The sequence below is a fragment of the Ammospiza caudacuta genome, chromosome 12 (genome assembly GCF_027887145.1).
Source record: "Ammospiza caudacuta isolate bAmmCau1 chromosome 12, bAmmCau1.pri, whole genome shotgun sequence".
In the NCBI taxonomy this organism is placed as follows: domain Eukaryota; kingdom Metazoa; phylum Chordata; class Aves; order Passeriformes; family Passerellidae; genus Ammospiza; species Ammospiza caudacuta.
The window spans coordinates 436,833-456,128 of NC_080604.1; the positions used below are offsets into that span (position 1 = coordinate 436,833).

Sequence of the window (19,296 nt, forward strand, 5' to 3'; positions counted from 1 at the left end):
TGCTATTTCTTAATTGTATATAATAATTATTAATTTCTCATTTGGTTTTGGCCTACCCAACATTTGCCCTCAAGTGTTATTTGACTCTGTACCACTTGAGTATTTTATATTTAATTTTAAGTATTTTGCACACTTAAACATAAATGGAAACAGCTCTGTTTAATTTTTTCCCCATCATCCAGAAGCAAAGCATCCTTGTGGCTGAAAACAGCCTCTTCAGCAGCTACCTCCAGTTCCTTGAAAAAGGGAAGACTTGGAACAAAATGTGGGTGACCATCCCCAAGAGTGAACCTCTTGTTCTGTATCTGCAAGGAAGCAGCCAGGTGAGATGGCATTCATGAGGGCTAACACACAGAAAAAGAAAAGCATAAGTTTAAACATGTCGAGCTGAGAAATGGGTCAAAGGATTTGGCTTGGTTTCAACAACAGAACTGAATTTCCTATTCTGGATAGCACAAAGCCTCAGAGATTTTAGGTTACACCTTGTTATCTGTACTTACTGCTAATACCATTGTGAGCAAATATTAAAGCTCAATGCTTTTTCATTCAATTTTTTTAAAAAAGAGGACAAAACAAGGATAATTAGGATATGCTTTAGCTTTTTTAAGCTTTTATACAGGTGTAATCAAAGGTTTTATTAAGCTGTCATTAGGGAAAGCACTTTCCTATTAAATATATGGAGCTGCAAAGGAGGCTGGATATTGCAATTGCTGGAGCTGCTGGTTCAGGTGTTTTTTTTTAAACCTAGTTCTGGATTGATGAGATAGAGGAATTTGTGAAAATGTAGATGTTCTTCGGCCTGAAAAATTATAAAGCTCCTTGTCATAGCATCATGGGGTTTTATCTTTAATGGAAATACTGACATTTATAAAAGTTTTTTGTCTCTAAATGTACTGTTGAAGCTAACTAGCATTTGTGTGTGATGAAAATCAAGGGATAGAAACATCTATATCCAAACCAGAATATCTCTCATGCTTCCTTAGCACTGAAGAACAACAATGCTGAAAGGAGATTCCCCATATCCAGTTTTGCATTTGGCATTTGACACATTTATACACAGCTTTGTTTTATCTCCTCTGTGGGATGGAAGTAGTAATGGAACTGAATTCAGCCAGCAATTACCTTGCTGTAGTTGTAGCGATAAAAAGGTTTTCTTTTTATTAGCGTCTGTTTGTGGCTAGGATCAGTCAAGGAAATAAATTTTCCCTGTGATTTTATAAAGCATTTCAGAGTAAAGCTCACCCTTTATCTGATTGACAAATACTACACCTTGTCGTTAGAGCTGTGTTCATTTTGCAGCCTGTCAGCAGGAGCACCTCTGGCTTTTAGAAAGTTTGTGTGATGTTTGAAACACAGTGCTCCAAAAGGCTGAAAGCTTGAATCTGGAGCTTCATGCCCCTTGGCTCCATCTGTGGTTCCAGCCCCGCAATGGGTAAGCCTCCAATTTGTCCTGCAGACAGTGTGGCTGAAATTACACATTGGAAAAGCAAACAGCCTCAGACAAACAGCCTGGCTTTCTCTGGAGCCAGGGTCTGGAGAAAGGAACAATGCTTTCAAAAGCCAAGCAGAGAGAGCAGCTTCCCCCGCAGAACTTTTCAACTGATGCGCAAGCTGTGCTCAGCCAAGGGCCAGTGCAAGCCCTGCATCCACACAAGCAAGCCAGATTGCCTCACACTTGGGCAGGGAGAGTGGGAATAGAGGGAGAGAAGTTTAAATTCTTTAGGCTTCCTCACACAGAAACATGTGTCATCTAAGAGGTGGTGGGGGGAGAGGCTGGGAGGAAGCAACACCCCTTACACAGTATGATTGAGAATTTCTCTTACTGCCCAATAATCCATGGATATAAATCACCTGCACTCAGTGCAAACTCAATGATGATTCTGCAGGCCCCACCTGACAGTCATGCAAAACCACAGATGGAAGCTGGGGGAACTTCTCTGCTTCAGTTGCTGTGTACTTTGTCCATGTCCTGCCAAATTTGATCTTGAGCCTCTGCTGATATTATTAGTGAGATCCTATTTTTTAGGGAAAAAGGGTGCCTTTGGCGCTGATTGTCAATTTTATGACAGTTAAATTTAGAGGTTAGTGTCCTCAACTATTTCAGGGGTGAGAGAATTCTCCCAATAAAGTATCAAGAAAGCAAAAGAACAAGGTTTATCTTACATTCCAAAACCAGCATTTACTGTCAGGAATGAGACTATAAACAAGAAGTTATTCCTTTCTTCAAGAGCCTGCCATTCCCATTTGTATATTTCAATTTGCATCCAACTGCAAAAAAAAAATTAGGAACTTCTATTTCTTGATATTAATCCAACATTCTTCTTAATTCTGGTTTACACAGGATACACTAAAATTCAGGGGAAAATCTCTTCCAGAGCTTCATTACTGGTGTCTGAATGTCTGGAATCAGTTGGGAGCCACTCATATGCTTAAATATTCTTTTCCCAGGCATAGTTCTTTTTTGCATAACCACCTCTGTGGATCTCACAGACCTCTTTAGACCTGCAAAGAAGCATTTCAGGGCCTGAGATGTGTCTTTTGGGAATAATATTGCCAACAATACTATTAAACTCTTGAAACATAGAGTAAAGCATGACTGTAGAAGTTTGAAAGTCGGGGGATTATTGTTAAGAAGAACAGAAAGAATAGAGAATAGCTGCCTCTTGGGAAGAAGGAGCAAACCAAGCTGAATCTGGAGCTTTGAATACAGTGAAAGCTTCTTCCTCTGCGCCCCTGGCCCTCATGCCAAAGAAGGGATGCCAATGCAGGTACAAACCTGACTCACAGATTTAAAATAGCAAGAAAACTGCTCTTTTTGCTCTTTAGTTCCAGGAGAATGAATTAATCTCCTGAGTGTTCACAGTTCAAGTCTTGCATAAGACTTCACACATCAGGTTTCCCAGTTTATTTAGGTTTGGGAATCATATGAATTTGATTTGTCCTCAAATGGAGTCACAATTTGTACAGCTGTTTGTCGTGCTCATCTCAGTGAAATTATAAGAGTTTACTTATAAGCAAAGGCCACTTCAAGTGTAAGGAGCAGCAGTTTTAAGATAAATTAGTCTTCTCAAGGGCTCCACCTGGACCGTGTGCCCCTGTTGGCCTTGTAAAATGCTCAGCTATTTGCAAAGCTCTGACATGAACTTACCTGAGTGAGATGTGCAAAGGCTTCCAGGATAGCTGAAAAAGTAATGGATTTTGAAGAAATATGAAGGGTAAAACTAGTATAGCTAGAGCTGTACTAGTACATTAGCTATATTTATGTATATATCAGATATATAGCTATATTTATATATCTATCAGATCAGGCTTGATCCAAGAGAAAATTTTGCTTTATAAAGAAGAGAAATTTTCCATTCATCATGTAAATGTGATTTACTTTTAGAAAATAAGGGAGTAGCTAAGTTTGAAATTGACCTCAGGGTTTTTTGAGAAGTTTGGGGTTTTTTGCTTGCCTGTTGATCCTGTTTAGTAGAAGCTTTACCTTGCCCTACAGTAAACTCTGCTTGCCCTTTTATGGTTCTGAAGATCACAGGAGTCTCTCGATGACTTGTGTAAGGTTGGGGTTAGATCATGAGTGGATAAAGAGTAGAGTTTGGGTAGAAAAAAACATGGATTTTCTAAGCCCACTTGGAAGTAGGAGGTGGATAATGCCATTGGTGGGTCATTGCTGTCCAAAGGCTTATACACTGCAAAGAGCTGTGCAGTGCCAGAGGCATGTCTGTATGCAGGGGTGCCTGAAACAGAACTGCCTGTCTGGTGGCACTGAGTATTCTGTTCCCAAATCTTAAACCCTGGATGCTGCAATGGCTGTAACAAAACAATAAATACATGCTGCTCTAATGACCTAGGTAAATAACCCATTTGTGTTGTGCCGCTGAGAGCCAGGATGAGTGCACAGTGCATGTGATTGCTGACAGTATTACACATCCACTAAATTCTTATCTATCACTCACACTATCTGAGGAAAATTATTGTAATCAGCCCTAAAGTGAAGCTCTTTCAGCACTGGGTATTTTGGTTTGATGAAATACCAGTATCTTGCAGTTGTACTATGTTGCACACAGAAATATTTTTTTTAAATACAGTCCAACCAGCCAAATCCTGTAGGCTCTTAAAAACATGAATTTCATCTCTCTTATAAGGCCTGTAAATCCTACTTACATACTCAGTATAAGGCTGAAATTCCTCATGGGTGCATAATAGCTGCTGGATTTGCTGGGCTTCAGGTAGGAGGGAAGGGCTCAGCGGCAAAGGACATGCATGGATGCTGCTGGTCCCAAAGACAAGTCTGGACTGGGGGTGGGGTGTTCCTCAAGGCCAAGTGCTTCACCTTTACCTCTCAGTAGTACAGCTTTTCAGAGATAATGTAAATCCCTTCCTTTTGGATCAGGCAGGTACAGACAAAGTGTCAAGGGCAGCATATTAAGGGAGGATGCGAGACCAAAGGCAGACTGCTTAATTTGCCTGTGTCTGCACATGTTGGGTAGGTGCAACACATACAATTCAAACATCAATTTGCTCCTACAGTGCACTTTGTGGCTAGAAATAATATCGTTTGTCACTGTCATGGGCAACCTACAATTTTCCATTTGACAAGTCTAAATGTCTGCTCTTCCAAACCAGGACCAGTGAAACAGGCATGGTTGAGCATGCATGTGCTCTTGTGCATATGTGTTCATCAGTCTTGTGTTTGCTTGCTTGAACAGTGCCACGTGTGCAGGAGCTGCTCTGTACATGCCAGTTCCTCTGCATGGGCAAGACCTTCCTGTTTTTAGGGATGTTGCTGTGGTTTCAGGGAATAGAAACTGTGCTGCATTTAGGACAACTAGTTACACTCAAATGGGAACTGAGTGTAACTTTAGTGTTTAGTCTAAAGCTGCCTTAAATCTTGTTGAACAGTGCTTGATCTTCAAGCAATTGGACTCTGGCATTTTTGCATGACAATAACAAGCAATAGATGAATAAATCAAGAAGCCTGTATTGATAAACTATTAATTAACTGTGATACATTTTTTACTGTATTTCTTGCCAATTTAGTTCATGTATGTGTCTGCATTAATGTGAGCAGTTTTGATACTTTAATTATTTTAGACAAAATGTGGAAAAAGTAGGCAACTTTTTTGACCATTGTTCTCAGAGTTTTGGTCCTCTTCCAGATTTACCAAGTCATCTGCATTTGGTGTGGGCTGACAAAAGAATGAGTTTGCCACCTCTCTGTGGGATGCTTTGTTAGCTGTGGTATGGGGCTGCAACACAAGCAGCTGCTACAGAAGGTGGTAGCTTTGTACAGATGCTTGATGCCTATGTGATTCAGACTTCAGTTTGGGGACTCATCTTTAGAAACACTTTGCTGGGAGCAGTTGAAGAGGTTTCTTGGCTATGGCACACCTTGCCTTGCTAAAATATGTCTTTCTTGAGAGATTAGGAAAGGAGTTGGTTGATGCTCAAGATGTGACTGTTAGAGAGCTGTATTGCTCCTTAGATCTGTGAGTCAATCTGGCTTTGAAAGCATGGTCAAGAATTTGAGCACTGGCTTTCTTGACATCTCCAAAAAGCATCATAAATTACTGAAAATCAAAAATTGTATTTTCTGTCAAAGACTTTTCCCTTGCCCTTTAGTTGCCTTGGTATCTCGCAGGGTCCAGCTTTGCTTAATTGCTTCCTTTTAACCAATCCTACAAAATATCCCATGATGTTCAAAAGGGACATCAAACTCTTCTAGGCTGGCTCCCGTTGCCTGTACCTAATGCAGAGGAAGTTTTGTAAAAGGCACACGCATAAGTTACATGAAATTATATGAAAATCCCTGGCCATATTTACTGTGAAAGGAAATCAGTGAAGTAAGAATCAAGCACCACTAGGTCATTGCTTTTTGCTGGTTTAAGCTGAGCAGTCGGTATTGCCTTGTCCCGCTTCCTTCATTGCAGCGCTGAACGAGGAGCTGGGACTGCGTCTGTGTGCTTCCTGCAGTGTGTGCCTGCTGGCTCCATGCACTGTGCCCTCCTCCCACCTCAAACTGCATTTCCTCCTGAACCCTTACATTTGTTTTCTCTCCTTTAGGATGGACGAAGCCCACGTCCAATCCCTCTGCCTGGCTATGAAGTCAGTTTACCAGGTTCTGGTGAGAAGTTTGATCTGAAGCATGTTTTTAAGCTTTGCCAGTCCCATCAAACTCTCTATTTCAGTGCAGAAGATGAAGAGCTGCAAATGAAATGGATGGAAATTCTCACCAAAGCTGCCAAAGGAGAGACTGAGGATACAGCTGAAGGGCTCAGCAACCCATAGAGCAAGTTTCATTTAGTTTCTTTCCTATGCTATAAACCATCACTTGAATTTGGTATTCATGGCACTTTGGAATCTATATGGCTTTATATTTTCATGTGTCTGCATAGGAAGTTCAGTGGTTTCTCACCTTTTATTGTACATTTTTCAAGTACAGTAGGTACCTGTCATATATTATGTTAAAGAAAGTAGTTATAGTTGGTGGTGGTGTCAATGCTGGTTTTAAAACAAAAGGCAAGGAGCAAAGCATTAATTTTAACAAAGGTAATGGAAAATCATCAGTCTTGTTTTCCTAAATGTATATTTTCCAGTCCTTTTGATTGCTGTTGAGTGCAGGATGTGTATATTCTGTGATTAGTTCTATAAATGCTGCCTTTTAAGTTAAATGTTGTAAAGGCTTGTGCTGGCCACTGACATTCCATTCTCTGCCTCGCCCTCCTGGTAAGGTCTTTGTGATGTGTGAGCAATGTACTGAGTATTTTCCTGTTGCTAAAACCATGTCTCTGCTGTTTTGAGATGAGCTGTTCAAATGACAAATAGTGTAGAAGGGACTTCTAAAAATGACTGCAAGTGGTGCAGAACAGAACATTAGGAAGTCTCATTGATTTTAAGCATTTATTATATTGATTGCTTTCTTCTGGAAACAATACCTTCCTTCCTTCTATTGGAACCCATTTTGATGTAAGTGAACAAACATTTTATACTGCAAACTGGGTTATGATCAATAAACAAAAACATTTTTAGTACATACCATACAAAAAAGTGACTTTTTTGTTGTATTGGTTAATTTAAGTGGCCTAGATTTTATTTATATAATTTGTAAATAATGTTTCATAAGTATTTTAAGAATTTTTAAAAGACCTCAGCTAATTAACAGGATTTATTACATAGTGTAAGAAATATTTGTATGAACTGAATTTGTAATTTAATTTTCCTGTTCACCTGTTTTTGTCTTATTTTCAAACATAAATGCTTATCTATTTAAATAAAAATTCCTGCAGTTAACTCTTGAGCCAGATTTCCTAGGCACAGCAAAGTTTAGGTCAACATTTAATATAGGTTAAAAAAATTATAAAAGTCTAAAACAAACCAAAAAAAAAAAAGGCATGTTTGTTCCTAGTCGTAGTAAGCATGTAGTATCGATCAAAATGAAATAAAATCTGTCACAGTACTGTATTTTTTAATGGTTTGGTTTAACTTTTGTTTCCTCTTCAGCCTTCTACATTTTCTGATATTGATAGAGAGGAATAAATGCTCCATACAGACAGAGTTTTTTAGGATTATTGAAAATTAGTGATCTGCATCAGTGAATATTTTTCAGACCTACAGAAAAGGACTTATCCTTGTTTGGGGTTTGGTTTATTTTTTACATTGGTGAATAAATCATATATCTGAAGTCCATGATGATAAAAAATTATAGGCCATGTATTTGATTATCTACTGGAAAATTTTCTTGAGACTTGCATGTTTCTTCCCTATCCACCCTCTCCCAACAGTCTACACAGAAAAGACTTCCTGAAGAGCAGCTTTTACCATGAAAAGGAATTTTTTCCAGTGTGTGTTATTTCTTCTCCCAAGCTTCCTTGAAAATGTAATGATGTAGAGTGCTTGAAAATTTACTCTTTTAGAAACATTTCTGGTTTGGAGGTGGGCTTTTTGTTTGTTTCTTTGTTTATTTACAATGTACTAGCATTCTCTCATTCTATGATTTTAAGCAAATCAAGGGAAATGTGCACAGTGAGTACATTAACAAACCAACAAGCAGCAATGCAAGAGCAAAGCACCCTCAGAGAACAGCCCTAGGCTACAGAATGCTGTTGCAGGAGAGTCTCTCTTGGTCGGCATTGACTGACTAGCACAAGGCCCCAGAATACTGTGAAACCACAATCAAGCTCTGAGAAATCGCCACACATCTCTGAAGGCTTGTCCTAAATTTACAGCAGGATCTAATCTCATCCAGATCAAAGGCTGGAGGGTTAGGACCTTTGTTTCATTCTCCTTCCTCATCTTCTCTCCTTCGGAAGGAAGTAGGAACTCCCAGAGCTGAAGAAATAGGTGTTGCTGACAGTATTTGTCATAAAAGCTGTAAGCTTTAGACTTTCCTTTGTCATAAAAGCTGTGCTGCTTAGCTCAGCCTGCTTCTGTGCAGAGAGTTAGCACAGGGATTAAGCATCCCATAAATACTACATATGCCTTCGTATTAGTGCATAAATAAGATTTAAGCTGCTAATAGCCCCTTTCTAGCTCTGCATAGAGCTGAATTATATATGCTGGCCATGATGAGACCTGAGAAAAAAAAATTTAAATGTGGCTGCAGCAGACCAGGGGACAGAATTTTGATTAAGTGGGGATTAAAAGCACAATACCCATAGCTGTGGTGTCCTGACATCAGCAGATTTCACAAAAGATGCCAAAATCTCACAATAAGCCAAGAAGCTTCTCTGTGCATGAAGGATGTGGCCTGTGGAGCTGCACCAACAAATCTTCTCCACTTTGCTGCTTGCAACCATGAAGTAAAACCCACCAGGTCTTTCTGATTCTGCCTATCAGGTCAAGGCACTGGACCCTACCTGCCAGACAGACACAACATTCTTGCTCTGAGCATGGCTGGTGCAGAATTAAACCAAGCTGTGGGGCTCTGGGCTTTCAGGCACTGCCGGATGCCAAAGTTCTGCTGTGTTTGGAAGCTAAACCTCACAAATCTTGAGAGAGCTTTCTTGGTCCTTCCTGTCAACAGCTGGATAAACCTTTCCTTTCCTTTGCTTCTCCAGGAGCTGCTGTCTCTCTCCAAGGTGCCCATCATCTCTTGCCTGAATTAAACTGATGTCTGTCATTTTTTTTGTGTAAATTGGCAATCACAGATAAAGGGTTTGAACAACCCTGGATTTCTTTCAGGAAGATTTCATTAACAAATCAATTAGTTGTATTTAATCTCATTCCCACAAATTTTTCATTCTGAGTGTTTATTTATTAATTTTCCTATTAAAATGTGGTGTTATGCCTTCAGAAAGAAGAGCCGGTAAAGGCAAAAATACAAAGAACTGGCAAGAGAAAAAGGAGTGACAGAGCAGACAGACGGGGCCAGTATCCAATTATTTATTTCTTTCCTGGAGGTGGGATGCATGTTGGCGGGTGGCTTATTTTGTAGATGGTGAGAAATTGAAGTGATGAGGATGAGGAACGACATTCAACTCTGAGAAACACAGCATTCCAGAAATTATCTGGATCCAGTTGATTCACCTACATCATACCCACCTACATTTGAGCCTTTGGTACTGTACAAGCAATACCTGAGCTCTACCGCTGTCATCTTTGGAGGAGACTCACTGTCAACACCAAGACTACAAAAAATCAAACCAGTCAGTTAAGAGTTTTTATTTGAAATCAATGTCTCCATTCAAAATGATGAAGAAGGAAGTTGTGGTTTTGCTAAATGATGTGTGGCCTTTTAATATCTCTGGCCCCAAATTGCTCACGGGTATCTAAAGTATCAGGGGTATTGTGTCCAGGGTCCATCAGGGGCAAAGTCAGCATGGACAAATCTACTAAGAAACAGGAAAACTGGGAAATCTGCTGTGTCTGCCGCAGACCATCAGCTTCAGGGAATCTGGGCCAGGTTTTCACAGAGGCAAATGGGACTGATCCATTCAGATGGACTATTTATTATTTGCCTTAATCTCTTATAAAAGGCTAGATTTCAGTGTGCTCATTTGGTTTACTCATCTTCCAGCCTCTGTTGGCTGTGATGGGTTACACAGGGGTCATTGACTGAGGGTTTAGGAGAACTAGTGCCACCATATCAATGCCTGGTTGTGAGCAAATGAGGGTTTTTGCTAAATCATAGAATCACAGTATCGTATGGATTGGAAGGGACTTTGAGATCATCTTGTTCCACCTCCTACCATGGGCAGGGATATCTTCTACTATCCCAGGGTGTTCCAAGCCCCAGTGCCCAACCTGGCCTTGGACTCTCACAGGGATGGGGCAGCCACAGATTCTCTGGGCATCCTGTGCCTGGGCCTCACCACCTTCACAGGGAAGAATTAATTTATTTCTTAAATCTGAACCCCATGAGACCTCACGAGGTGAGCACAATCATATACATGTCTGTAAAACTGCTTCTAAAGGTGATGCAAGGGAGGGAATCCCAGATCTTTTGTTTTCATGGAATTCCTTGTCACTGACAGATGCTCACAGCTTCTTGAGAGAGAAAGATGACAAAGCTGTGAGTTTCTTGTTTTTTGCTGAAGCTGCTCAGAGAGATAAAATACAGCAGAGCAGTGAAAATGGGGGATATGGTTTTATGTCCATTATAAGCATCTTCAGAGACGGAACAAAGTAGTCACTGTGTGCTGGAGCACACTGAGACTGTGTGTATGTCCCTCTCCAACACTGATGTGGAGATGAGGCTTGTGGATTTGGGAGGTGAGCACCTGTACCTGTGCAGAGCACACAGCTTAGCCAGGTGAGGAACCTGTCTCCAAAGCAGATGTGAAGGAACATGTGTGACTGCCAGCTGAAAGATATCCCAAGCTACAGATGGCCTGGCTTTTAATAACCCCATAGAGGATTTTTGACTTAGAACTTAGCCAATGATATTTTTCACTGTGATTTTTTTTTTTTTAATATCCACAATATCTTGTGTCAAAGAATTCTGAACCTAAACCCCACTTTGGCTAGAAAGCTTCTTCCCTTTTTTGAATCTGTAGTGCTGGCACCTTCCAGGTCTGGCCTGGGAAGCAGCACTGAACAGCTTCCCTGTAACCTTCCTCAGGACCCTGAGGTTGCACAGAACTCTCCTGGGTCTTCCCAGGTGTCTCTTTCTGTAACTAAGGAGTCTGTTTCTTTGTTCCTTGCTGGGTAGCTCTGATCACATTTGTTTCCCCTCCCTGAGTCTCTTTTCTTTGGCCACACAGGACATGAGGTGGGTCAAGGGCAGATGCTGGGGCAGGGGATTTTTTTTCTCACATTTCCATCCCAGACTGTTTATATCTGGGGCAAAGAATACTTGAATATTCTCTTTTTTCAGCATCTTGTGCCATTTTGACTGTCTTGAACAACAGTGATGTGCCAGGGCTTTGCTGGTGGGCAATACTTCTCTTGTTCAGTCCCTTAAGCCAGCTGGAAGAAGGAATACTAACCAATATCAGTTCAGTCTATTTTGAAGTTGATGCTGGACATGTGTACGCATATCCTTCAATCACTGCCCTTTGCTAAATGAGCAAACTAACAATGTTGCAGAGCATCTGTGCAATTACATTTGAATGCACCACTCAGAGACCTTGACAAATCCATTATGTGAATTGAAAAGTGCAAAACGTTAAAATAAAAATTGCTTAATAGAATTGCAACAATATAGTATTTGCAGGGATCCCCGTGGCAGGGAGGACTCCATCTTATCATAAGGCTAATTAATTACTTTATAATACTATATTATTCTATATTATATTACACTATATTATATTACATCTAAACTGAATCTGCCAAGCACTCAACTGCATACAACTGCACAGCATCTTTTGACTGTCAGCCAACAGTCCTGACACACACTCACTTGGCCCTGATAGGCCAAGGAAACAAAACATCACTTTGGGTAAACAATCTCCATATTGCATTCTACCTTTACACAAACACAGGCACAGCAAATGAGATAAAAATTATTTTTCCTTTCTCTGAGGTTCAGAGAATGTGAAACCCAGAAATATGCTTGGGAAGAATTGTGCCTTGCTTTTCTCTGTGAAGAGAAATGTGGCGACACAACAATCCCTTTAAAATTTCACAGAGGAAATGCAGAGCTGTGAAAAGTACTGAGCATCCACCATAAAATAAAAGAAATCTTTATTTGCTAGAATGGACACTGGGCAGCTCCTTGGCTGGTGTAAATGGATGGATTTAGTTACACCTCTCTGTTAAATTAGCTGAGGATCCAACCATATAGTTTTGTTTGATCTTTAAGCATTTCTGCTTCCTACCAAGACTGAGATAGTCAGCGATTTACAGCACAGCTTTTGCTGTCTGTAGATGCACAAGAAACTTGAGCAGGATGTCTGCTCCACATCTGGAGACAAGACCCAGCAGGTTTTCATTGGTCTTGGCTTGCAAATAGTTAATGTTCTCCCTCTATGGTGAATTTCCCGCCATTTCTCCTAGCACAGAGAGAACCTGACACTACAGTGTTATTCCAATAGCTGCTATTTTTTTTTTTTTTTTTTGCCTGAGACAAAAAAAAATCAGACTTCCCTGATTTCTGAAGTATGCAGTAGGTTTAGGATAATAATGTATTTCTATAAGTCTGTAATGAAATTGTCACTCAGGAACAGTACACTAACGCTTTACTATGCTCCTTAGAGAATGCTTCCTTTTGCTGTTTTGAAAGGATAAAAGCAAATCTAATACGCATCTCATGCAAGGGTCTAAAGCACTTGCTGGTGTCGCATGAGCTCAATCCTCTTCTGAGTTATGCAGATCAGATCCCCAGGATTTGATCACACGTGCCAACTTCACCACACAAACCTTACCAAGGCGCCGTGGTTCAGGACAGGTTCTGAGCCGGTTCCACCAAGTGAGTGGTGTTTCTCTGAAATGAGGGAAATTTACTTGATATTCACCAGGGTATAGAGCAATAAGACAAGGGGAAGCAACTGTAAACTGAAGGAGGGCAGTATTGGACTGGATATTAAAAATAAATTCTTTACTAGAAGGGTGGTGAGGCCATGGCACAGGCTCCCCAGAGAAGCTGTGGCTGCCCCATTCCTGGGAGTGTCCAAGGCCAGGCTGGATGGGTCTTGAAGCAGCCTGGGCTAGTGGAAGGTGTCCCTGGCCAATGTAGGGGGTGGAACTGGATGGACTGGATGGACATTCTGTTTCTGTTTGCTTGAAGTTTATAAAATATAAATCTCATCTCTGGTAGAGAATGACCAGGTATAGAATGAATATCCTGACATTTGTAAAAAGTTGATATTAGGAGAAGGAAATTAACAAATGAATTTGTAAGGCCATGTCTGCTTAACTGGAATCGTTCTGATTAGCCTCAAACAGTGCTGGAGGAGATAGCTTTTGTGAGTGTTCACAGCAACATTATACCTTGGACTGAAGACACGAATGCTTGTTCTCAGAGTGTTTGTTTTTCCAAGCTACTGACAAACAGAATGTGTATTGATGCCATTTGGCCTGTCACACTGTATTTATTCATTTCTATAAAAGAAGGAACAAAAATGTTCCCTCCTCAAATTAGTTTAGCATTTTCAGGCTCAGATGGGATATATCTGCTGTGTTTTTCTATACTGTGACACTGGACTGCACTTAATGGTAATACAAGAAAATAGTTCCTGGCTGTGGCCCCAAGCTGAATCCACCATCTCCCTAACACCTACTAGAATTAAGGAAAACACACTGGAGTTTGCAGCAAGCAAGCAGGTCACATGTAATCAGCCATGAGCCATCTTTAGACGAGCACAGCAGAGCTCTGTGCACTGATAGCCCAGGGGAGTCACCAGAAGAGCCAAAATGGAGCTGGGCATGGGCATTCAGCGTGTCCTTGGCAGAAAGGACTCTCCAGGTCCCTGCATGCTGTATTCCCTGGTGCAGGACTGTGGAAGAACAGAATGTAAGAAAATAAAGATAGTGCAGAAGGTAGTTTCACACCTGAGGAGTTGCAGCTGTACTAATCACAAAGATTAGGAACAGGCCTGCCCTTAATAGACCACAGCTGTGTCCAATAAGAAGACAAGTGCTACAAAAGAGTGGGTTAGCTCGTTGAGGAGAGAGATGGAGTTTGTTGGTTGTGCTGTGAAGAAGGAGTCAGTGTTGTGAGGAGATACCCATGAGAAATCACTGAGAAGGTATGGGAGCTTCACAACAGTTGGTGACCCTATGATTCTGACATGATCCTGAGGCGATTCAGGTAGAGAACTGTAGAGAGAACAGTAAGGAGGTGATCCTGTTGTGGTTTGGGAAAAAGGACATAAATAAGACAGTGGAGTCAGGCAGACCAAGAGCCTGAGAGCCTAAAAATCTGCATGAGCTATAGCCAGGCAGACCTGGGAGCCTAGAAGTTGGGACAATGTATGGGATACTACCCCCTGTCCCATCCCTCGTCTGTTCCAATGGCCTGGAAAGGCTCGGGATGGCCTTGGGGCAGCCTGCACTCCAAAGGACGAAAGGAGTCTTCAGGTTTTTCGGTCTTTGGTGTTGTTTATTAAATCTTATCTACAATATTTTCCCCCAGCCCGACAGAGGTCCGCACAGCAAGCCAGCCATGAGCACACTGCCTGCCCTCGGGGCAGTCATTTATCTTTATACTAAAAACTATGTATAAGATATTTACCTTTTCCCCCCAATACTTTTCACCCTTATTGACAAGTGCACATCCAGTAAGAACCAATCCCGAAGTGCCACCACCACCACTGAAGATGGATGACAAGAAGAAGAAGAAGGACAGGGCATGCCCTAATTCCTCCATCTTGCCCCCATAGAACCCCCCTGTACTGAGATTCTAAAACCTGTGTTTCGCACCATAATTAATCTATCCCTTCACCATTTATCCCCGTGTGATCCTCCCATCCTCATACAGGTGTTGCATCCTGTGCAGGATCAAAGTCCAACCACCAAACACTTCTGGCAATGTTTCAGGACCTCCGAGCCCCCCAAGGGTTGTCTCGGTGACTCTGCACATCAGGACTGCTGTGCTGAGTTCCCACAACCCCCAAGAAGAAGAGTGCTGGATATGAGGAGCAGACGCCACACACTTTGCTTATTTGGTGCATTGGAGCAAGCCCTGTGCCCACTGCCAAGGTATGGCTGCAGTCCAGAGGGGACCCAGGACGGTGCCGGGTTCCCCCTGAGTGGCAGTGTGTGCAGCAGGGCACAATGGCAAAGGCGCTACTACATCAACAGACAACACGTAAGAGAAGTTTTCTAAAACTGTATAGAGGCCATCTCCACAGTAGCCTGATGTGATTGGGATTGGGCTGTAGGGCGAGGTGCAGCCAGAGAGGGAGCCCAGCACAACACTGAGAGCAGCTGGGGAGGCTGCCTGGTCCAGACCTGACGAATTTCAACACCTGGAGCACAGGTGAGCCGCGGGAGACACAATGGGAAATAACATATCAAGTGAAGAATAGATTGTTTCATCAACATGGAAAACAGAGCAAGAGAGGCTTGAGGTGGCCAACTAATACAACAAAGAACTGTAGAAGGAAGAAGAGAATTATTAAAAGAGCAGTTGGAGCTGGGGACAGAGTAGCTCCATCATTCAGTATGGTGTGTTCGTTTGCTGATGAAACATGCATTTTGTTTGTGAATGGCAACTATTAATCTTTGATTAGGCATAAATGTAAAAGTTTATATTCCATAAGCATAAGTACACTCGACAGATACTGGATCGATGTTCTTCGAATTCTATAGCTATTGATAAAATTATGTAACTGTTGATTTGTTACTATCCTAATACATAGCCTTTAACTTATTCTTGTGAGTTGCCTTTTAAGTTGTACATCTATTGATATTGTCAATATTCTAGAAGTGTTAAGTGTAAGAGTTTCTGGTAATATGTAATGTAAGTTTGAGTAATAAATCAAGGTCAGCGCACAGACACGTTCCAGAGTTAAACAGAAATTACACAAAAGATGATTGTACTGGGTTTACTATCTTTTGCAAAGGGCCCTGCAAAAGATAGGAAACACATTAGTTTATTAAAAGCCTTAGGCTGATGTCCTTGCTGTGACATGTTGCCTGAACATTTGTATACTGTTAGTCCTAAGTGAGATATGTGAATATGTTATAATATCAATTTACTCAAACATATCTTTCCAGAGATGCTGCAACTTTGCAATTAAAAGAAAATGGGGAATTGCGGAGGGATAGAATGTAAGAAAATATAGTGCAGAAGGTGGTCTCACACCTGAGGAGTTGCAGCTGTACTAATCACCAAAGATTAGGAATGGGCCACAGCTGTGTCCAATAAGAAGACAAGTGCTACAAAAGAGTGGGTTAGCTGGTTGAGGAGAGAGATGGAGTTTGTTGGCTGTACTGTGAAGAAGGAGGAGTCAGTGCTGTGAGGAATTGCCCATGAGAAATCACTGAGAAGGTATAGGAGCTTCACAATATGATGACAACACAGGACCAGGTTGGTTTCTTCCACACTGGAGAGCATCACTCCTCCCTGCTTAGAGAAGCCACACTTTATTCCCACATCTATCATAAAATCACAGAATGGTTTAGGTGGGCAGTAACCTTAAACCCCATCTCGTTCCACTCCCTGCCTTGAGTGCTGTGTCCAGTTCTGGGCATCCCAGTTTAGGAAGGCCATGGAGGGGCTGGAGCATGTCCAGAGAAAGGCAACAAGGCTGGTGAGGGGTCTGGAACACAAGTCCTCTGAGGTGCAGTTGAGAGAGCTGGGGTTGTTGATCCTGGAGAAGAGGAGGCTCATCAGTCCTCATCACTTTCTACAGCTCTCTGACAGGAGAGTGCAGCCAGGTGGGGGCTGGGCTCTTCTCCCAGGCAATCAACATGAGGATAAGATGAGACAGCCTTAAGCTGCCCCAAGGTAAGTTTAGGCTTAACATAAAGAAAAGATTGCTCACAGAAAGAGTGCTTTGGCATTGGAAAGGGCTGCCCAGGAAGGTGGTGGAGTCACCATCCCTGGAGATGGTTAAGAAAAGACTCGACATGCCACTTGGTGCCATGGTATGGTTGACAAGGTGGTGTTAGGTCAGAGGTTGGACTAGGTCATCTCAAAGGTATTTCCAACCTAGTTAATCCTGTGATACTGTGAGTGAAGGTTATAGCTGGGAGAGGAGGAAGAGGCAAAGTCGGGGGCAGAGTGAAGCCATCTCCCTGGGCCAGCAGCACGCCACTGATCCAATAACGGCAACAGAACTGACAACCCACCAGATAATTTCATGTCATTTCTAAAGTTCACATTTTTCTTTCAGCAATCTAATTGTTGAGTTTTTAGCTATCACACCTGTGCATGTGTGATCTAACTAAACAGAAGCTGAAGCTGAGAGCTAATATTCTCCTTTTCAAGAGTTACAGAACAAGCAACAGAGTCTGCCTAAGGCTCTGAACAACGTAGGCAAACCCAGGAGTCGCTGCCTGGGTCTGAGGGGCTGATGCTCTGCTGAGCCAGCCTCAGCTCCTGAGGCTCAGGGAAGAAGGGGGTGGCAGCAGGGCCAGCCAGGAGAGGAGAAAGGGGATCAGCTTGCTGCTGCTGGAAAGCTGCCATCACCCACTGGGATCTGGGAGCATGTCCCTGTTTGGGTGGCCAGTGAGTGGCAGGCAGTCCCTGTCTGGTGCCTGCAGCTGTCCAGGCAGCTTTGCTGGGCACTGTCACTTCAGTAGTCTTGTGCCCTTGGCATGCCTGGGGCTAGCTCTAATAACTAGGATTAAAAGAAAGGCAATGTCTTAGGGCAGTTTAGTGAACTCCAACAGTTAAATGATCCCTAAGAAAAAGCAGGAAGTGTCTGGCTGAGGCTGCATGGCTTCCCCTAATGCTCAAGGTGAAACCAGTGGCATTAAAAATTATGAAAGCACTCACCTGCAGCTAGGGAGGTGAGTGATGTTCTGGGGTGTCATGCCACAGGGCTGCCTGTGGTGTTCCAGGACATGTGGAGCAAAACCAGTGCTGTTGCTGATTTGCTTACGAAGCAAATCTGAATGCTGCCATGAGGTGAGTGGAATTCAGGTGCTGTTGCTGAATTTTCTTCTGTAAGTGCTTGTAAGGAAAGATTTGACTCGCTTGTGTACACTTGCGTTCAACTTGCATTTGTAACAGCAGCTGCAGGGGTCCTGGCTTACAGAAAAAACTACTTCTCTGTCTTTGGTAATCCTCTGGTTTCACTGGACTTGACTGGAGGAGCTTCAGTTTCTTTTTGACTTAGATTAATATTTGGCATTACTAGAAATACAAACCCAATTCATAAACTGCAGCATTTTCAAAAATGCTGGTGTTTTACTATAATGTGACCAAGCATTGCTTTATGAATGTGGTTTAGTGGTAGAGCTAGAAATAGCAATCCCTTGTATCTGCAATATTCCTGAGGCCTCTCTGACAGATAAGCTCATAGCTCCAGTGCTATGGCCAGCAGCACACTGAGCTGTTACCATTTCATGTGGGCATGATCCTGCTCTATTTGATGTTTCCAGAAGAGCCTTAAGAGTTTTTTTAGTCTATTTGGGTTTCGAGTACCTTGGAATTTAATCTCTCTAATCTGTTCCTGCAGACTATTTTTTCATTCTAATTCCAGGTGAAAAAAAAAAAAGAGAGGGTGTAACAAGTGGGAGAGAGTGTGAATAGCTGCAGTGCTTGGTGTGGGCCCCAGACTATAGGCTCAGCACCAACATATAGAGCTTCTTCAGCAGAGCTAGTTGTTCCTCCTCTTATCTGTGGACACAAGTGCAGACCATTAAAGGTGTTTTTTGGATCCACTGCCAGTGTCAGCAAATCAAGGATCTCAGCCAACACTGCTGAGACTCAGACTCACTATGGTGATGCTGCAAGTGCAAGTGGCAGGGGAGACACGGCCAGGATGTGACAAGCACAAAATGACACACGCAGCATGCACAAGGCACTTGGGTTTTGCCAAGTAGCCTGTGCATGTTTGTGTGTGCCACCCAGCTCCGGACAGGATGATGGATCTGGGAACCATCCACTGGGCTTCCTTGCAGATCCCAGTGAAAACAAACACAACTTTGTAGACCATAAACTGGATGTATGTGAGAGATTCTGCTCCTGGAATATAACCACATAAAGAGCAGTATACTGTGTTTGCTAGACTAGACCCAGACTGAGGTACCTGAGGCTCGGCAGGTTTTGAGCACCAGCCTGGCTGCATCGGGGGCTGATGGCAGGCAGCAGGGGGTGGCAGGCAGGAAGCAGGGCAGGCGGCGAGCAGGTTAGGCAGGGCGGGCAGCGAGGAGCAGGCGGTCTCTGGCCGCCCGTGGGCGCCGCGCGGGCCGGGCAAGGGCCAGGCCAAAGCCCGGGGCCGTCAGGGCACGGCGCAATCCCCG

General features: G+C 42.6%; 1 protein-coding gene across 1 annotated transcript in view; it reads left to right on the plus strand.

Moving 5' to 3' along the window:
* Positions 1–7,480, plus strand: part of FGD3 (FYVE, RhoGEF and PH domain containing 3) — a 94,530-nt gene extending 87,050 nt beyond the window's left edge. The window contains 2 exon segments of the mRNA XM_058812733.1: positions 183–323; positions 6,064–7,480. Of these exon segments, the coding sequence (XP_058668716.1) occupies positions 183–323; positions 6,064–6,288 (366 nt within the window). The 3' untranslated portion in view covers positions 6,289–7,480.
* Positions 7,481–19,296: the final 11,816 nt, after the last annotated feature.